The sequence below is a fragment of the Phalacrocorax carbo genome, chromosome 10 (genome assembly GCF_963921805.1).
Source record: "Phalacrocorax carbo chromosome 10, bPhaCar2.1, whole genome shotgun sequence".
NCBI classification, from domain to species: Eukaryota; Metazoa; Chordata; class Aves; order Suliformes; family Phalacrocoracidae; genus Phalacrocorax; species Phalacrocorax carbo.
In genome coordinates this window covers 7,005,753-7,025,545 of record NC_087522.1, presented here as the reverse complement: position 1 = coordinate 7,025,545, position 19,793 = coordinate 7,005,753, and the positions used below count along the sequence as shown (strand labels likewise).

The 19,793-nt window shown below is 44.4% G+C and overlaps 2 protein-coding genes across 4 annotated transcripts; one reads left to right on the top strand and one right to left on the bottom strand.

The window, feature by feature from the left end:
• Positions 1 to 448: 448 nt before the first annotated feature.
• LOC135315176 (cytochrome c oxidase assembly protein COX19) lies at positions 449 to 3,765 on the bottom strand. Of its 3 annotated transcripts, none has more exons than XR_010374607.1 (4): positions 3,527 to 3,762; positions 3,285 to 3,396; positions 2,179 to 2,326; positions 449 to 2,022 (listed from the first exon to the last, which is right to left on the bottom strand). XR_010374607.1 is itself a non-coding variant. In XM_064461664.1 (4 exons), the coding sequence occupies exons 1-3, from the start codon at positions 3,606 to 3,608 to the stop codon at positions 2,239 to 2,241; spliced, it is 282 nt and encodes a 93-aa protein (XP_064317734.1). In that variant the 5' UTR covers positions 3,609 to 3,765; the 3' UTR covers positions 449 to 2,022; positions 2,213 to 2,238. The 3 variants fall into 3 exon arrangements, 2 of the variants coding, with proteins under 2 accessions (XP_064317734.1, XP_064317733.1); XM_064461664.1 differs by having other exon boundaries at positions 2,213 to 2,326; positions 3,527 to 3,765; XM_064461663.1 differs by having other exon boundaries at positions 449 to 2,326; positions 3,527 to 3,761.
• A 7,039-nt stretch (positions 3,766 to 10,804) lies between these two features.
• Positions 10,805 to 18,460, top strand: LOC104048173 (cytochrome P450 2K4). The gene is made up of 9 exons (XM_009508601.2): positions 10,805 to 11,124; positions 13,422 to 13,584; positions 13,786 to 13,935; positions 14,230 to 14,390; positions 15,636 to 15,809; positions 16,336 to 16,477; positions 17,033 to 17,220; positions 17,716 to 17,857; positions 18,273 to 18,460. Exons 1-9 carry the CDS (start codon positions 10,927 to 10,929, stop codon positions 18,458 to 18,460), a joined length of 1,506 nt encoding a protein of 501 aa, XP_009506896.2. The 5' UTR covers positions 10,805 to 10,926.
• The last annotated feature ends 1,333 nt before the right edge of the window (positions 18,461 to 19,793 follow it).

The following is a 19,793-nucleotide window of genomic DNA, read 5'->3' as shown; positions in this document are numbered from 1 at the left end:
AGTCTCAGTCACTATAAACAGAGTTCCCAGTGCCTCATCCTTCAGCATGTAATCTCAGTTCATTTAAATGGCAACTATCACTCCAGCTCAACAGTCAAAATTCAGTCACTCAAGGCTTCAAAAACTTCACCTCTTTTACTCTGTAATAACCTGGAGGAGAGAGATGGTATCAGCTGTCTCAGGAGAAAACATGCATCTAACTCATGAAGGAGCTGTTTGGGCAAATGACAGTGCAGAATAACATCCCAAAGATGAAATTACCACTGATAACAGCCCGGATGACTCCACCACCACTGGTGAATTCTTTCATACCTACCAGGGACTCACTTCACCTTATAATATTCACGGAGCACAGAAGCATGAAATTTGATTTCTTTCTTCTGAGATGCTGGAGATTATTTTAATAATTCTTACTCTGTATCACTGAAAGAAAGCTCTTGTTCAGTGGTTTAATATAAAGTCTTTTAATATCTGTTTCAGCAATAAAATCACTGCTTTCTCTTCTATAAATGTATTAATCTCACCAAAGGATATAATTTAGAGAGTAGAATGAAGTAGAATAAAAATATGCAGCAGCAAGTGAACATTCTTTTCAAACACGGACCCACTCTGAAATATCTGCAGTCTGTTCAATCAGATTAGACCCGAGCAACAATTTAAATCCCAGCTCCAACCACCAATATGAAGAGCAGAAAGTGTTCTTTTACCCTTTCCTGGATCTGTGTGAGCAGATGCACCAGGGAGAGAAGCAGCAGCAAAAGGACTAATAGCAGACAGCAGGAAACGTGAGATGTATCAAACAGAGGACACAAAATAAATGAAAAAGTATAGAACTGCCTTGGCAAACTGTGTGTGTAACGCTATCTACAGGCCCTGACCATAAAGTTTGCAGTTTGACGGCCAGATACACAGAGAAATGCTGCACTGGGTTTAAAATAAAATTAAAAAAAAAAAAAACAAAAAAACCCACCAAAAACAAAAAACCCAAACACCAAAAAACCCATACCAAACAGAAGAGCAGGGCAGGAAATACAGTGGAAATATATCCAGAGGATTTACAGTTATTGTCTGCTTAAAACATATTTCTAAGGGGCTAACAGACCAAATTATTTTGGCTTGAACTCAGTATTAATTAAGAAAAACTAATTTGCATTAGTGTATGTGAGAGAAATACCACTGGCTGTGAATATTCATCATACATTACACAAAAACCTGTCAGGGACCTTAAAGACACACTCAGACCTGACTGCACATCACTGCATGGCCTGCTGCATTACCTTCTCAGCATATGGGCTGCAGCTACATGTTTTGGAATCAAACACGATACTTCTTAAATAGAAATTTTGATCTAGCCTGTTTTGTACATTAAACATTTGTTTTTAAAAGAATAAAATTGTCCAGTCCCATTTATATGTGGAGTTCATAGTTACTTAGAACACAAATAAATACCATTCCTGTCTCCACCCTGATTTCACCATAGAGGTATTAAAAAAACTCGTATGGCAGCTCTACTTGGAGAGATTAATATATCCATAATGAAAGATTCCCAGCTAAATGATGAAATAAAAGTTAGGTGAACGCCGTTGGCATGGTAAATAAAAAGCAGAATCACTCCCTGACTGGTGTCCGGAACTAGAAATACTCTCCCAACAACGACGGAAGTTAAAAGACTGAAAAAAAACGCTGCCCCAGTATCTAAGTGTTTTCTGTAGCAGGGGGAGAACGAGATCACCCCAAAGATGGGGATCAACACCTGCATTTAATGAAAAGCAACTTGCAAATACCACAGCTTTATTTCCACTGACAAGTAACTGTGTAAGCATATTAGTAATATCCACATTAAGATTAATCTGTAGTTCAAGATCTACACAATAAAGTTGTTGGGTTTTAGGGTTTGGGGTTTTTTTTAAATCTTTTTAAAATAAGGCTTTGCTGTTCTGTTCTTACAGAGATGTGGAGAATGCTGCAGGCAGTAATTGATCTCTCCCAGACAAAATGTTCTTATGGATCTTTAAGAGTAGTCTAGAGAAATTGAAAGAAAAGTTAAGAAATACTTGAGGAAAGCAAACAAAGACAGTACTTTTGCTCATTTCAAAAAATCAGATTTTAGGAAAATCAGGTTTGGGAAAAAGGGTTTCTTAGGGAAACGCTTCCTATTGAAATATGAACAGAACGTACAATATGTACTACATAAGAGTTACGCTTTCCATACATGAGGAGTGAAGTTGTCTTTCTTCATTACAACTTTTCAGGCTTTGCTTCTGATTTCTCATCTATCAGATCTTTAAATCCCAATTTTTCCAGTGGTTCATTAGCCATAAGTTGCCTAAGTTAAAAACAATAAAAAAAGAAAAACATAATGCAGAACAGATTCTATAACCAAAAGAACAGCAGCATTTTCTATTTAATTTCATATTATTTACCCTGAAAAAATCCCAGACGTCCATACGGAGTGATTGTCACTTTGCAAAGCCTCAGAAACTCCAGTTTTGGGAAAGCAACATACAGGGATACTTTTTTTTTTTCTTAAGAACGGTTTTCCAATTAAATGTGTTGTTTCCTGATATTAGGTATTAAATAAGAGTTTCCTCAGAAACTACCTTTAATTAACTACTTTTAATTAACCTTTAATTAACAGACTGCATAAGAGCTTCCTAAAATTCCATCTGTCCCATTTACCAGATTTTTAAGTGACTGCGTTTTAAGCAACATTTGTGGTGCCACTATACTTTGCTGTAGTAGTTTTCAAACTGTTTATTTGCAGCCTTTCTCAGCACCAGCCCATTCAGTGTATGCAAGTGCCCTTTGTACTGAAGAGCACTTAGTAACACCCAACGAGCTCCCTGACTCACCAGAGAATAGATGACATTGCAAAGCAATGCAAGACTAGAAACATCCCTGGATAAACAACCAACAATTCTTTTTTTGCTTGGACTTGGGAACAAGTTAATCTTTTAACTTGTAACCATAGCCAGAAAAAAAAAAACTAAAATTTTCACACTGAGAAAGATGGACTATATGGAGCAGAAGCTGGCTAAGTCTCGCAGCTATCCCACCCTCAGGGGTGGATATCTGCACATCAAAAATGAGCTGCTGAAGAGGCACCAGTTTCTTACACGGATACAAGGTTCCTGCGTGGGCCCTTCACTGCACTGCGGGTTCCCTTCCCCGCCCCGCACGGGGAGCCCCGCCGCTTCCCCGCCCCGCTGGGGCCACCCGGCTGCCCCGCAGCCCCCCGCCGGGCCTGGCCGGGCCGGGCCGAGGCTGGCCGGGGCACCACTTGCCTCTCCATGCGGCACTCCAGGTAGGCCATGGCGCGCTGCCGGCAGGCGCCGCTCTCGTAGCCGCTGTCGCGGAGACACTCCATGAACCGCTCCTTGAAGGCGCTGCACTCCCCTGGAAGAGACAGCGAGGGCCGCGCTACCCCCGGGCTCGGGCGGCGCCTTGGGCCCGCGGCCCCCCGGAGAGCTGAGGGGAGGCCCGGCCGGCGCTAGGCCGCGGGGAGGCCGGGCCCGCGTTACCGCACCGAAGTGATCCAGCGGGAAGGCGCCCTTGTCCGGCGGCCGCGGCTGGAAGGTTTTGCTGCCGAAATTCATTGCGGTGGACATGTCGCCGGCGGGGCGGGGGGGGGGACACGGGCCGGGCCGGGGTCGCTCCGGTCACACGCTCGCCACCGGAGGGAGCCGAACACCGATCGTCGCCAACTCCTGCGAGCGCCGAGCGCATCGAGGTAGGCGCGTTACGGCGGCCGCGCCGGCGAGGGGGCGGGACCACGCCGCCATGGAAACGGCATCGGCATTGCTATGGCAACCGGGGCGCCTTGCTATAGGGGCGCGCGGGCGGGGGGCGGGGGTGACGTCACCGGCGCGGGCCCCGGCCGCCGGCGCGGGTCGCCACGGAGACGCCGCTGCCCGCCATGTTGGGGCGGCGGGGCCGGTCTGACTGAGCGGGAGGGCCGCGCCGGTGGCGTTCTCGCTGTGCTGCCGCCGCCCCTGCCCCCAGGGCTCCATCGGTCTCTGCGAAATAAAACGATTTCTTCTCATAAAACCTTGTTATTTTCCTAATTCGCCTCTGAACGCTCTGCGCGGGAAGGGTGAGAGGATGGTCACGGGCAGCCTGCCTGTGGAGGGGCAGGGAAACATGGTTTGGCCTCTCACGTTTGTTCGGTTAGAAATGGAGGGAAAAAGAGAAAACTCGGAGCCTGGTGTCAGCAAATCCGTCTATACAGGATCCGGCCTCATCCGAGCCTCTCCCATTTCTATCGAGGAGCCGGCGGCCAGGGCCTGTGCTGAGTCCAGGCTCCCGTGTCCCCTTTGCCACGAAGAACAAGTTCCTCACCCACCACTGCTGAGCACTGCATCTTGGCTTAAAAACACATTTTTCAGAACCTGGCTCTGGCTGGTGGTGTGATCCGAGAGCCCTGGGGATCGGCACCCCTGGGAGGCGCTTAGAAATCCAGCAGCATTTTGGAAGAGCCATCCCTGTCCGCTGCAGTGACACGAACTCCGCCATCAGCCGCCTGTGGCCATAGCGTAGTGATTGCTCATCCCTCGTCGATCCTCACGGTTTAATGCCCATGCACAAACCCAACGGACAGCACTGAGTTGTTTTATGCCTCCTACAAGCGATGGGCGAGCAGGCGGCTTCCCGCTATGCAGCGCGAATGCCGATGAGGCCAGTAAAACCAAGCAGTCATCGGCAGATGCTTAGGAAATGGTGACCTTCCAGGTCCTCAAGACAGGTGACCAAGGCAAACAGCCCTTTTGCCCACAGGTTTACAGCACACTCTCTCCAGAGCCTCAGATCTCATCCTGAAAGGAGAATGAGAAACGGCGTTAATTTAACCCACCCGAGTGTTAACAGTGGATTACACTGTAAGAGTCTTTTTTCTTCTTTGCCCATAGCTGCAATTGGTTTAAGGTGGTCTTTCATCTGTTTTAAGTTGATTTTCTTTTAATTAAATGACTGAGATAAGTAGAAAGAATTTGAGGTGGGGAAAAAAAAAAGAAAATGGCTGCAATTGTTAAGGACAGCCATTATGGAAATATTACCTGCAGTCTCATTTAAAGTGCATTTTGTTTATGCTTTGATTGCTTTCTTATTACAGTGTTGAAGTTGTAAATGGAAAATTACACCATGTTCTATTACATAAGCAACTGGTTTACACAGCCTGAAACATAAGGTTTTATTTATTATTATGGTTTCAGGGCTATGAACAATAGATGTTTTTTACTATATGGTAAATAGCACTTTTCCACTTGACTTCGTTATAACACTTAACAGTAAAAGGGAGGTACTGCATTTCATAAATGCATGCAGCTCACTGTCTCCCAGATCTCAGACGACTGAGCAGCAGAGAACCAGCTTTAGTTTATCTGGACAAGTGTAACTGAAGTGTCAAAGCACTTGATTTTAGCAAACTGCCCAAGTTATGTGCCTTAGTTTCTGGCACAGTGGTTGTCTTGCTGATTCCCCATGTGATGAAGGAAGAAATCAAAGGAAAAGCATATGCAGGATCGCACAGTGGAATTATTCCCAAACAGACAGCAACAATCCTATGCAAAGGCTCTATCAACCTGTTATATTATGTTACGTTACGTTACGTTATGTTACATTATATTATATTATATTATATTATATTATATTATATTATATTATATTATATTATATTATATTATATTATATTATATTATATTATATTATATTATATTATATTATATTATATTATATTATATTATATCCAAATGTTTTGATTGCCTATTAATTAACTCGGTGTCTTTCTTTGGCATCTTAAATTTTGTAGTTACCCAAATTCAGGTCAGCAGCAGGTGTTTGGTTATGCTTACTTAATGTTTTTACTGCAAATCTCAGTTGTATCTTCTAAAGTTTTCTTTAAATGTACAGTTTGTCTTAGAATGTAATACATGTGCTTTAGCAGTCTAGTATGTATTTTTCCCAAGGAGATCAAATGAAACCCCTGTTAGATAATCAGTGTGAAGGAAAAAAAAATCTCATTTGCAGATTAAGCCAACCAGTTCCAAAAGAATTCAATAAAAACAGTGCCACAAAGAGCAGTGCCGCTAACAGAGAATTAACTGCTTTTCACATATTATCTTTCAAAGAAGTGAGAGATTTTCCTGGCACTGGGGAAATCTGAAATAGCTGTCTCAGTAAAAAGATGCCTATTGTACAAGAGTGATCAGATAATTTGTAAAGCAACCACTGTTTTGCAGTGTCTCTAGTCTGGGGTTCAGAGCCCTTTCCAAAAATCAGAATGCTCAAATTAGAAGGTTCCCCAAACTAGGAAAAATCTTGGACCTTCCCCTTTCAAGTTACACAGCTGGATAAATTTTTTTAAAATTCCTTTTCTTGCATCAGAGCTGTTAGTTATTAATTATGGACTAAAGAGTCATTAATTATCCACTAAAGGAACATTTGAAAAACGTTTTTTACGGTGTTGTTAGATCACACTGAAAACTTAACTCCACTATTGGTGCTTATCCATCTGTTGTACAAATGTACCTTCGGAGGGTTTTTGCACACTTAGTATTACTTTTCGAAGCACCAATTCAAGTACTACCTTAGAGCAGAACCTTTATTCCTTGTTATGGGCAGGGTAAAGTCTGAGACTTTCATTATCTCTCTCACAATACTGCATCTTTTAAGAGCCTACAGATTCAAACTATCAGGTAGTTAATTTGAAAATAATTTATCAACAAGTTGTTAAAGGCTTTGAGTAACGTACTGGGGGATTTTGTAGCTTGACTTGGGATAACTGTAAGAAATTAATCAGTTGAACAAGACCAAGCACATTCAGACGCTGGAATTTGTGCCCTTGAGACTGCTGTTCCCAGCCCAGGCACAGAACACACCTCAGAGAAACATCCTCAAAGGATCACTCATTCCTACGCCTCACCCTCGCGCGGCAAGCATGCCGCCAGCTCTTACATAAGGTCTCTTGCTACATCACTGCCACAGGCTGTTATAAACCATTTTTCTACCTTTTAATTCAGGTTCCTAGACAAGCAAAAATGCAGAATATTGCCAGAATAGTCTGGGGAATGGGGATTTCTGTAGTGGATGTTTAATGAAATATTATTGTTTTGCACTTACAGGGAAATCATAGTTTCATGCCAGTAAGGTCAGGGCCTTAATATGTTATGTGCTCTACAAAGATATACAGAACGATAGCTCATTTTCTGTTACAACTGAGCCAAAGCCTCATCAGGTTACAGGGGAACGTGGTAGAAATAGCAACGCTTTGCTGAAAGCCAAAGCAAACTTTTTCCTTACATTGCTAGTTGCAATTCTGGTATATCTAAATCCAAATCTCTATCTGCATCAAGATGGGGGGCCCAAAAGTAAGATGCTGGGATCCAGGCTCTGTAGATACAGACCTACTGTAAGATCATCCTTCATGATATGCCCCAAATTGCCCTTGGATTAATATAATTTCTGCAACACTGTTTTGAGATAGACTGAAGCTAGAGATCCAGAACAAAAAGATCCTTGGAACTATGTTGAGGCATTCAATCTGTTCGGTCGTATTTTGAAAATAAATTCTTCACACCCTGACCTCCTCAAGACTAGCTTCCCAGGTCAGGCTGCCTTGGCTTGCTGGTGTGAGTGTGGCGTCAGGAAGATCATGCTTCTGGCTCTAGTCACAATGGATTTTCCTGCAAATATTTTTATAGATAAGCATATTATGAAGTACATTACCAGCACCAAATCCCAGGATCTCCCCTGTATTTTGTCACTGGGTGAGACTCATGAAGGAATTACATCTATTTGGTCCAACACCAAGGCTTTTAAAAGCAACAAAGTTCCTGAGAAGGGTTTCTTGCTAAAAGGAGTTAAATGCTTAACATGAGCGGGAAATACTGTCACCTTGGGCTCTGCACACAGAAAATGCACTAATTCCATGCAGAGATTTTTTAATTTTCTTCTTCCAGTGACCAGACCCATCAATACAATCTTTCAGCTCAGAGTATGGAAAAAAAACCCCAAGAATCTTTCACTGAAAATTTTCCGTAAAATAATTATTTTTAAAAGTAGGTTTCAGGAGTCCTTCTTCCCAAAGCAGATGTGCAACACGCACTGTTTTGAAAGATAAATGAAAAGAAATTCAGTACGAGTTATTCGTATCAAAATGAGCGTAGCAAACACTTGTGATACTGATCATTACCCTGTAGTGATCCTATAGAAATACCGATTTGCAGGATGGGAAGAAGCGGGTGTAGTCCAATAAAACAATACAATAATTATGAAAAATTTAAAGAGGTCAGAGTCGGAAAGCTTTTGATTTCTTTTTGCACTGGCATTTGTCAAGGTGAGCAAAATCCATTAGCAAGGAGCACCCTGAGTTTTAACACATCTGAGTCTTTAAAAATGTTAATGTTTAATAGGGTGTGCTCATGCGTTATATATCCCTGATAACAATGCACGGGCTGATAGGCATCTCTTGAGGTTGTAAATCAGTTGCAGAGCCTTGCAAGGCACACAGGCACTTGGTGTTCACTCTCATGGTTTATTATGCTATCAGAACTCTTTGACTGAATTATGACCTTATAACAGCTCTTTCTCTGCATTATCCTACTGTTACTGTAACATTATTAACCTATGTCCCATTAGAAGATTATATGTCCTGCTCCAGATGAGCACACAGAGGTTAGATGACTCTGGCTGTTTAATGTACAGGCTCATTTTCTAGGAGGAACTGATTATTTCCCTGAGCTATGCCCACAAAGTCTGCTTACCTGAAGATGGTATCAGTTCTGGCCTGGACTAGTAGAAGGACAAAGGCACATGATCAAGGAGCAATGTTTTCTCTCCGGTCCTGTGTGGGAAGGCTCACCTGCAAGCCAACAACTCAGTTGTAGGCTCTGTTCAGGACTGCATACTGGAAGGTATGCAAGGAAGAAATGGAGGTGAGGACATCACATTAGTTGTATTTTAAATTTGCAGCGATTCCCTCCCTCTGGAGAACTCACCTGTCATTTCCCGCAGTGCATGCATCAGTCCAGCATTTTGCAAGACCATGGGCTCACTGCTTGAGAAAGGATTTCACCCTATATTATCACCAAGTACAACCTGAGGCTTTAAACAGTCTGAAAGCCTTGAGAAGATGCTCTTGCTGTCTATGGCAGTAGCCAGCTCTGCTCTAACAGAGCAGTGGTGGCTCTGTGTAAACAGAAACAGTAAATTCCCTCCATCAATAGGCAACTGCGCCCATGTAGGATTTTTTTCCTCATTCTTACTGTATCTTATAAAGTCTGAAGAGTCCCAGTGGTCACCATTTGCTCAGAGGAGAGTCTGGCAGAACAGCATATTCTTGGAAATGTCTGTGAGAAGAGAGTGCAGACCAAGACCTTCGTAGTTGTGCAGCAAATCTTGAGATGGGCATGACCGCTCATTGCCCTCCTTTCTTTGCCTGCCCTGCCTAGTCCTCTTCTGCACAAGGCAATTCTCCCTTGTGAAAAACTCCACTCCTGATAACAAGCCTTGGAGAACCAGTGGACACGCAAGCACCTTTTTCATGTCAATCTAGTTAGAGTTTATTGATTCCCCTTGCCTTCAGCTAATGTACTTTTATTATTATTAATAAATAATCATCATTTTTCCATCAGTGGAGCCTGCACCCAGGAGCCTTGGAGGATTCTAGCAAAAGTATTATTAAAACTAAAGGTTTCTAAAGGGTTGAACAGCAGCACGGCCCAGTTATCTGACAGAACCTGCAACTGGGGAGCAAAATATCCCCACTTGAGAATATACGGTAGAGCATGATTTTGGCTTCTTCCCCCAGAGCCGCCATTTGAAACTGTGCCCTCCTCTTCATGATCACTTCTGCTTTGTTGTCATTCCTCAAGGATGCAAAGGGTGCAGGTGGCTCTTGGGGAGCTGTTGCCTGAGCACGCAGGCTCTTGCAGGACTCTGCCCTGGCACGGTACATGACTCACCACGCTTGGAGTGCCAAAGCTGCTGCTGTGTGCTCCTCCTGGCTGGCACCCCCTCTGCAATAGCTGCCCAGGCAGCCTCTGTCCTGGCCAGCTGCAGAGCCTGATCCTGGCGCTTCCCAGGTTACAAAGACTGAGGATTTCTTTCTCAATCTAGGCAGAAGCATGGCCTGGAAGGGACGGTTTCTCCTAGAGGATTGCACGCATCTGCTCATAAACAGGCAGGACAGCCAGGAAGGAGTCATCACCAAGCTCAGACAGAGGTGGACATCCAGGCACACAGTCCTCTGGACAGTAAATTGCAAAATAGTGACTGGGTGGTTTCAGGGGCATTTTGGGCTTGCCAGTAGAGGATTTTTGGGGTAAAGATCAATAACAGTGTCAGCAGTGAAAATACTGTGTTGCTTGAGGAGGAGATTTTACTGGGGTGGCAGGAAAGCAAAGAGAATCAGAGCTGCATTAGCACAGCTTCATGCCACCACTGTTCCAACTCCTCCTTGGTCAGCATTGTCCTCCCTGAGGACTTCCTTGCCAGCCACACCTTAGGCCATGCATTATTGTGGGCTTTTCCTCCTGTTCTGCTTCCTCCATTGCATCACCAGTGGTCCAGCTGAGTCCTGTGACCCTCTGGCACCATGAGAGCAATCCGGCATGGGTCCTGTCCCTTAATTCTGCCTGTGAAATCACATGGACCACAACATGCCCATAACACAGATTTTCACTGGAAAACAAACACCTTGCCCCAGTGTTGTAGATGAAATAGGAGCTCCAGATTAAGATAATCCATGTTTCAGAATAAAATAGGGTGCTATTTGGCAGGAAAAAAACAGTACATCTGGTCTAAATGGACGTAAACAAGACCTCGGAGTCCTTTTGTCTGTGTAAAGCTACTTCCTTAGAAGGTGTGGTCAAGCAATGACAGAAGGGCTATAAAGGGACCCCAAGATGCTCATACCCACACTTTGGTCTAGACATGGCCACACAGAGTTTGCTGCAATACATGGGCTCTAGCTCACTGCTCTGTTTGGCAGCAGCGCTGGTCGCTCTCCTTTACTTTCTTACCAGCTTGAAGACGTCAGTTTGCAGTTTGCCTCCCGGGCCACGACCTCTTCCTCTGATCGGGAACTTGAATGTGGTGGACCTGAAAAAGCCGTTCCAGTCACTGACAGAGGTAGGGTCTGAGCGAGCAGGCAGGAGGAAAATGTGCAACTCCTGAGTGAGAAATGCAACTAGGGACGTGGAGATGTGATTGTGTTTCCATTGTGAGGAGGGCAGAAATGAGATATTTAGTGTATTGGCAGGCTGGCAGAGTGACTTTACCTTCAAAGGTATACACACACATACATGTATTTATATATATAAATATAATACACACATTCCTTCCTTCATGCACACACAAGTGTAGTGTCCTACCCCTTGCAATCTGCTCCATACTGTCGGTATTTCGAGCCCCTCAGAGGCTGCAGGTAAGACTTGAGCTGGGCCAGTCTGCTGACAGGTGAGGACTATTTGCTATCATGAGATGTCTCAGTGTGGACAGACCTCTCCCAGTGAAGGTGGGGAGGGATGGAGGAAGGGATGGAGGAAGGGAGGAAGGAAGGGATGGAGGAAGGGAGGAAGGAAGGAAGGGAGGAAGGAAGGAAGGGAGGAAGGGAGGAAGGGAGGAAGGAAGGAAGGAAGGAAGGGAGGAAGGGAGGAAGGAAGGGAGGAAGGGAGGAAGGGAGGAAGGGAGGAAGGGTGTCACCCCCACACCAGAGGAAATGGATCCTGTGCACATTTGTTTCCAAAGCTAATTATATCCCTCCAATGCAAACTCTGCCTTGGCAACCCTTCCCCTACAGACACACTGGCCAGGGTTATTTAAGACTTGATGCGTGGCTTTTATACGTCTAGGTAATCAAATTACTTTTTCTTATGTAGCTCCACGGATACTTTTCTTTCTAAAAGAGAAAAAAAAAAAGACTTAAATATTTTGAAGCCAGGTGTGGCCTGCTGTGCTCCCACAGGGAGGTGGGGACAACTCAATGTGAATTCAGATTTCTTCTGGTTGCTGTAGAAATGGTTGAGGTGCCATGAGTGACCTGTCACACACCCCGTGTGTGTACTTACTGAATGCTATGACAGGGGAACCCAGTCCCCAGTGAGCTCCTTCGGCCCACCTGACACCAAAATTCTCTAGTTACTCATAGAAGAAGGGCATCCTGGGCTACCAAGGTACTGAATTCCTATGGCGGTCACACAGCATTTATCTGTCTTGATTTATGGTGCAGAGGATTGTGCAGAGCAGCTTTGATGGGCTTCTGGTCCTGCGCTCCCATCTGAGCATAGGTATGTTTGAGGGTGCCGGTATGGCAGAGTAACTATTTTTGGCGGTACTGGGGGATTTTGTCATACAAATGTCACATGGAGGCACCCGACTGATTTCCTATAATCTGCCGAGCAGCTTTCTTTAGGCTTACAGGCCTGCCACATCCAATACTTGTGTTGCTGATTAAAACCAGGGTTGATGCCAAGAAGTACTAATGCAAATAAATGACCAAAGGAAGGCTGGGAGGTGGCTGTGATTCCCTGCCCCTGGCTCTGCCACACACTCTGTGAGCTGCCGGGGAGGAAAGAACTAGTGTTAATGTTATCTCCCAAGCCGTCAAACCACCATTTGATGAAAACAAATTCAATTTGTCTGGTGTAATAACAGGAGCCGCTTCTAATCTGAAATTCAATTTTCAGTATCTATCTAATGCATAGCAAATGGTAACCCAGGCACATTGGAAACAAGAAGATATTTGGAGTGGATGGCTTGCCGTGTGTTTAAACGAAGTCTAAAATACTGAGTGAATGATTATGTTGTCAAAGCCACCCTTCTGTGTAACAGATGATTCATATTTAATTTGCTATAAAAGCCTAGAGCTCCTGTGACTTTAGCTGCAAGAATATGCTTCCTAGTTGGATTCAAGTTTCTGGTGGCCAGCAAATAATTTCGCAATGACTGCAACACTACCCACCTTGCCATAATTAGAGACAAGTGCTGTCCTGAAAGAAAGAGTTATTGTTGAGCTTTGTTTTTATAGTATTTGTGGCTTCAGCCTCAAAGATGTGTGCACGCCTGCTTGCCTCAGGTCAACAGCATTAAAATAAACAGGTCTGCCTGCTACAGCATTTTCTAACCAGCCTCCAAATGGTATCGCTGTGCTGGCCTGTTACTGCAGAACACCACAGGAATGCAGTGGCATTTTACTGACTTCTCCTCTGATAGGAGCAGCGATAGCAGACACCCTGTTGTGCAAAGAGGGTGCAAGGAGAGATGCTGACAATTGATAGCTGTTGCTCATTAGTTGCATTACAGCAGCACCTGGAGACTTCAGGCAGGGCTGAGAGGCTCCTTTCAGGCTAGAAACCACCCAGGGTGGCTAGTGCTAGCGTTTGGGTCCAGACCTGGTTTTGAATGAACATATTTACTCACCTTGACAGCTCTCCAAGGTATACGGCAATGTCTTCACTGTGCATTTTGGACCCAGGAAAGCTGTGGTACTGGCTGGGTACGAAACCATCAAGGATGCCCTTTTAAATCATGCTGAAGAATTTGGAGAGAGGGCAGAAATACCCATATTTAGGAAAATGACACAAGGAAATGGTAAGCGACCTTTTGGTTGGTTAGTTTTTGTAATTTGTCTATGTTCATTATATTCTTACAGCAAAAGAGTATCCTCCTCTTTACAGATTGCTTTTTGTTCATATAACAGTGTATCAAGCAGCTTTGGCACCAGCGTGTAAGAAGGCCATACAAACATTTATTAACCACAGGTAACATAAGGCTGTTATACCTTTATTTTAGGCATAGCATTCAGCCATGGGGAGCTATGGAAAACTATGAGAAGATTCACCTTGTCCACACTGCGAGATTTTGGAATGGGAAAGAGAACCATAGAGATACGAATCCTGGAGGAAGTAAATTCTCTTATCAAATACTTTGAAACATATCAGGGTGAGTGTCAAGGCTTTCATCCAGAAACAGAAAACATGTTTAGTAGAATGAGAATGATAAAGATTAATGGAAGTTTAACTCTGAGCAAATGGTATCTCATGGTTAAAGTTCAGCATATGCTGAAGTAGGTTATTAAACTGAGACCTTAAAAACATTGAAACCGAGTTCCCTGCTGTGCATTTCTGGGTGGTAAAGGAGTTTGTTCTCCGGGAGCTCAGGACTACATTTCTACAGGAAACCAGACTGAAACAGGCATACTCACATCGTCATTTGTTTTCATTGCTTGAAATACAGGGAAACCATTTGATACAAAGATGATACTCAACAATGCTGTGTCCAATGTCATCTGCTCTATATTGTTTGGAGAGAGGTTTGAATATGATGATCCTGTATTTCTAGCTTTGCTGAAGCTGTTGAATGAAAATACTAAGCTGTTGGGCTCCCCTATGGTGCTGGTAAGAGATTGGTTTTACATTTTGGCTTTTAGCTTTTTTCAGGATATCTGGTTCCCCATGTTTGTCCTCCAGGCCTTCGACATCTTGCTTCTTGAAGTGAGAATATGAACATTATCAGCCAGCCAGCCTGTACAGAACACATCTGCGGTTCTGAATCCACAACGTAGATTCCCAGACCCCTGGGCTTAATCTGTGAAGCTTATTAGTAAAAGAAAAAAACCCAAAGTCTTTACAAAACGAACCATTTTACCCTCTTTGAAGAGCAGAAGCACACTACGTCTCTGATATCAGAGACCGGCCCTGAAATGCCATCTGCCTCTTTGTATTACACCTTCAGTAACTGTCTTAGTTCTGCCTCTCCTAGAGCCACGTTTGACAAACTTCGTTTTCTTTTGTTTTGGCTACTGAAACTCAATCTTAGCAAGCTAGCAGCTGATATAAGCCCATTCCTTCCTGACATAAAGCTTCTGCTTTGAATGCCAGTGGAGTCGTCTTTCTGAGCTGCACTGAGGTCTGCAGCCAGCTGTAACTCCAGAGTAGCTAAGCCCAAAAAGCACCACCCAAGCACAGGTCAGAGCTACACACTGTGTACAGACAGTCTCCCAGGATGAGGTGCCAGCTAACAGCGGGTGTTTGTTTAATTGTCTGGCGGGCAGCTAGTGGTCTCCTTGAAGATGTGCACCCTTCTCATGGGATGATGGGGGTGAGTCCCCTCATTTCTCCTGACAGCACATATGTCCATATGGCATACTGCAATGCTGTGCTCAGTCCAGCTCCTAGGAACAGTGTAGTTGGGTTAGCTCGGTCCTGTGCCTAAGCTAATTGGCTTGGAAAGCACCATGTTGACACGGCAATATTGTCTGTCTGTGGAGATGGCCAGTTCAAGTCCCTTCTGCTGCCATAGGATGTGATATACCCAAGGGCTTTCCCTGGAGTAAGTGCAATGCTCACATTCCCATCTTTCACATCTGAGACCCTTTGTCCCACCATCTACACAGCTAGAAGCCCTGAAAGAAGATTAAGCTCATTAGTCTCCCAAAAGTCATGGCAAGGACTCATGCAGAGGTGTAACAGACAGAACACTCTGTTTCTGCAGCAATTCATAGCTGCTTGGACTGTACAAGCAAATGTGGGGGAATTATGGCCCGAAATATCAGGGCATGGGACAAGGGACCAGCAGTGTGATTTGAGATACCAGTATGTGTTCAAAAGCCAATTAACAATAAGACTCCTCTTGCTCCACAGTTATACAATTTCTACCCATCGCTTGGATTTCTCTCTGGAGCTTCCAAGACTGTGCTACAAAATGTTAGTGAACTGAATTCATTTCTCCAGAAGCTCTTCCAGGAACACAAAGAAGAGTTCAATGAAAATAACTTAACAGGCTTTGTTGATGCTTTTCTGATGAAGCAACAACAGGTACTTTAAGTCTCAAAGTCTTTCTGTTCTCTTAGCTCTGACTTATTATTAGGACTGACCATCTGTCAGGGACTGGGATTGAGTGGAAATAGAACTGCAGTGAGCAGAGTATATCAAAGCTCATACTCACAGTGAGCTGTGCTGTACTCGCTCCATAGCTCCACTGAAACTGCTGGTAAAGGGATCTAGTTGTCAAGATGTCCCATGTAGGTGAAATAAGTTACCACTCAGCATACATAAGGAGGAGATCATCCCAAACCTCCCTGCAAGAATGGTACGGTGATAAACTTCATTGCGGTAACTAGATTCCAACTAACCTCATATCCAGACCTGGGGATTGCACATATGCTTGGGACCAGACAAATTCCATACAGCATAGGCCCTAATGCTAAAATACTAAACATTTCATTTCCCAGAGTACATAAAGTCACAAAAAGATAAAATGCAGATAAAAATGGTGTCAACACAGTCACATATTGGTATCACTTGCTGTAGAGCTTATGGCTGTTACCTGTGTGTTTTGAAGGAGTCAAAGAAACCCCACACTATGTTCAACAATGGAAACCTGTTGTTTTCAACCCTGGATCTCTTTGCTGCTGGGACTGAGACTACTTCTACAACTGTGCGCTGGGGTCTTCTTCTGATGATGAAATACCCAGAAATTCAGAGTAAGGCTAAGAAGTCGTGTTGTACAATATACTGTTGCATGCTTAAGGCTTTGGTTGTGGAAGGGAGTGGAACCCATTCAGTGTTGTCTAGAGTAATTGTTCTGAGTACTCTCAGAGAGATAACAACCGTTGATTTTACAAAGGAATTTTATTCAGCTGGATTGCAATAAACCAGCCCAGCCAAGTGGGAGAGGCTAAGGGCCAGTCTACAGTTACAGTAAAGCTCCCCCATTGTTATTCTCCTGCAGGCTATGGGCTTACGTCACTAAAGGTCTGCTCAGGAGCTGATTCTGATCTTGTTTCTGTTGAAGGCTATGGGATAACAAAGGTGTGTAATCAGAATAAGGCATAGATATACTGTAGTGACTGCTTTCAAGCTCCCTTGGCTCAAAAAAAACACCTGAAAAAAACCATGGCATGCCCTGACTTACCCACTTCTGCTCTTCCCAAATACCCCTCAGAGTTCTCCCTTTTCTTCATCCTGGCCAAACTGGAGGCCATTCTGGTTGCAAGATAAGAGGGTTATCAGCTTCTTAATCCTTTCTTCCCTCCAAGGAAAGATTCAGGAAGAAATGAACCATGTCATTGAACCAGGAGAGCTGCCTAAGTTGGAGGACCGGAAAAAAATGCCTTATACAGATGCAGTGATACATGAAATACAAAGGTTTGCCAATATTGTCCCAATGGGTGTATCACGGTCAACTCCTACTGATGTGAATTTCCAAGGCTACGTGATTCCTAAGGTGAGCTTTGAGGATAGCTGCTTACACTGCACAAATTCCTTACAGTGTAAAGCAGACAAGAAGAAAAATATCAAAATCTAAAGACACTGTGATGCGTGGTTTAATCTATGATGTGATCCTTTTTCTTGGATCCAGGAGAGCTGTTATAAACATGCACTGGACTGTGGTTTATGGTTTGAACCCAGAATAACCAGAGGATATAATTAAATCACACTGGTGTGAATTTCTTATGCCAAATGTGGAACCTCTACTTCAGCATCTTTCTTGAAAGATCTGGTTCTGCAAGAAAGGAATGTTTTGTGGTCTAAAAAAAAGAGAGCGGCAGCTACTGATAAGAGGCAGAGCCACGGTGGGGCAGGGAAGCATCCCCTAGTTCTGTTTGCCATGGCTTAGTCTTATTTGCCTCTTCACATTAGAAAAAATAAAGCAGCCTAGCTCGACTAGGAAAGTGATCTGCTCCAAACAGCTACAGCGAGTTTCTTTGATCCCTTTCAGGGTACAGAGATTATTCCGCTGCTGACCTCCGCTCTGAATGACAAGTTACACTGGAAAACCCCGGATCAGTTTAACCCTTCCCACTTCCTGGATGCTGATGGGAACTTCATTAGGAGAGAGGCATTTATTCCATTCTCCATAGGTGAGAGGGGTGTGTGTGCACCACCTGGAGCTAGGCTGATGGCACAGTTCCCCCTGATTCCAAGAAAGGTATGAAAGTAAGGGACACAGAACATAGGATAAGGGATTTCTGGTCATTTCTCCCATCCACCATTGCTGTAGGTAACCACCTCTTCTTTGGGACATCTGGGAGACACTGATTTACCTACAGCCACTGAATAATTTCACATACCTACAGGCTTCTGTGTGGTTTGCGACCAAGTCTAGTGTGCACCTCTAAGTCTAGTTTACACCTCTAATATACAGAGAGAAGGAAGGAAAGATTTCCTACCTCAGCAGCCTACTCTAACAGACTGTACATCTAGTTTAGATGGTCTCTGACATCAACACTAACAGTTACAGTGCTGATCGTTTACTTCTCTCCTGGTTGTTTTCAGGACGAAGAGCTTGTGTTGGAGAAGGACTGGCCAAAATGGAGCTGTTCCTCTTCTTTGCAGGGTTGCTCCGTAAATTCGTTTTCCAAACCCCTCCAGGAGTGGACACGTCAGACCTAGATCTCACTGCTGATGTTGGCTTTACCTTGAACCCCATGCCTCACCTGGTTTGTGCTGTGCCCTATGAATGATCAGATGACATAGAGTAGTGAACACTTTAAGCTTGAAAGCAGGTCTAGTTACATGCAAAAAAAGCTGTCTGTACCAGAGCTTTAGGGGAAGGAAGACACCAGGCACTGCTATTTTTCTCTTGTTCATGTGATTCTTTCTAAAAGCTCGTGCAGTGTCTGCACAATGCAAACCCTTCAGACACCCCTGAGTACTGCTCTCAGAAACAGTGTGATTCATTCCTGAAACAGCACATCAGAGATGCAGTTTTCAGGGCTGTTTCAAAGAATGAAATGGTTTCAAGCCTTCTCTATCGATGTAACCCATCAGAGGCTCTCCCCTGAGAGCCTCCACGGGGAGTTTCTCAGCCTGAAGTCCAAGCTCTATAGCAGAGCTGATTAGCGATGGCCCAACTGGAGACAACAGACACCTAATGGACCTAGAAATCTCCCCAGGACAGTTGTTCAGCTGAGCCTCAGACTGAGCTTCCATTGTACGATACAACCTGCCTTATCTTTATTACAGAGTCCCAGACACAAGGGTGTAGCATGGGCTGATGCCAAGAGCCAGGCACAGGACAGTTATCAGAAAACATCTAAGTGGTTTGGGAAGTGGATTCATTCCAACTCACACTAGACACTTTATACTGAAAAGCCTGTTTATGATGGGGCCAATCTAGAAGCTTTCTGCTTCTGCTAAGAAAGGCATTTCTACCACTCCCTCACCTCTCCTGGCTTCATGCTGCCTCTGGCACCTGTTCAATCCCTTACTGGGCCAGTTTAGATCCCCAAACTGGCTGAAAATGACTGGCCACAGAAAATGAAGAGTTTCTGGATCGGCGTGGCTAAAGCTGGACACAAGCCTGAGGCAGTGTGAGGGTGATGCAGCCTGGGTCCAGGCAGCAGGACTGCCATGTTCCCATCAGAGAGCTGAGAGGGGCTCAGCCCTCTTCTCTGCTTGCACCTTAGGAGCCGTAGTTGCTCTCTAGATCCTCTCTGCCCTCCACAGATAGAGGGAGGGAGGATCTTTCAGTGGATGATTCAACTGGCATAAGGTCTGAATTGCTCACTCCACTGTCTGCAGGGTGAACCATCCACAGGCTCCTAATTCAAACTTCAGTCTCGTGTATCAGGTGTGTTGGGAGGAATAGGGACAATATTTTCCATTTGACTGAAAATGGGGCTTAAACTCTTTAGAAAATGTTGCTGTCTGTCTTCAGCTCTACACCAGATACACAGCGCCTGGCATTTCAAGCTGTCTTCCTCTCCAGACATTCCTTGTGTCAGGGGTAGGCAGCAAGGTCTCCAGGCAGAGTAACAGATCAGGCTGCACTGCTGAGCAAATACCGCTGCCATG

Coding starts and splice junctions, on each gene's coding strand:
- LOC135315176 (XM_064461664.1), bottom strand. CDS start 3,608: ATGTCCACCGCAATGAATTTCGGCAGCAAAACCTTCCAGCCGCGGCCG. Junction 3,397..3,526: donor CTTCCCGCTGGATCACTTCG/GTGCGGTAACGC, acceptor TGTCTCTTCCAG/GGGAGTGCAGCGCCTTCAAG. Junction 2,327..3,284: donor CTGGAGTGCCGCATGGAGAG/GCAAGTGGTGCC, acceptor TTTTTAACTTAG/GCAACTTATGGCTAATGAAC.
- LOC104048173 (XM_009508601.2), top strand. CDS start 10,927: ATGGCCACACAGAGTTTGCTGCAATACATGGGCTCTAGCTCACTGCTC. Junction 15,810..16,335: donor TTCTGATGAAGCAACAACAG/GTACTTTAAGTC, acceptor TGTGTTTTGAAG/GAGTCAAAGAAACCCCACAC. Junction 16,478..17,032: donor GAAATACCCAGAAATTCAGA/GTAAGGCTAAGA, acceptor CTTCCCTCCAAG/GAAAGATTCAGGAAGAAATG.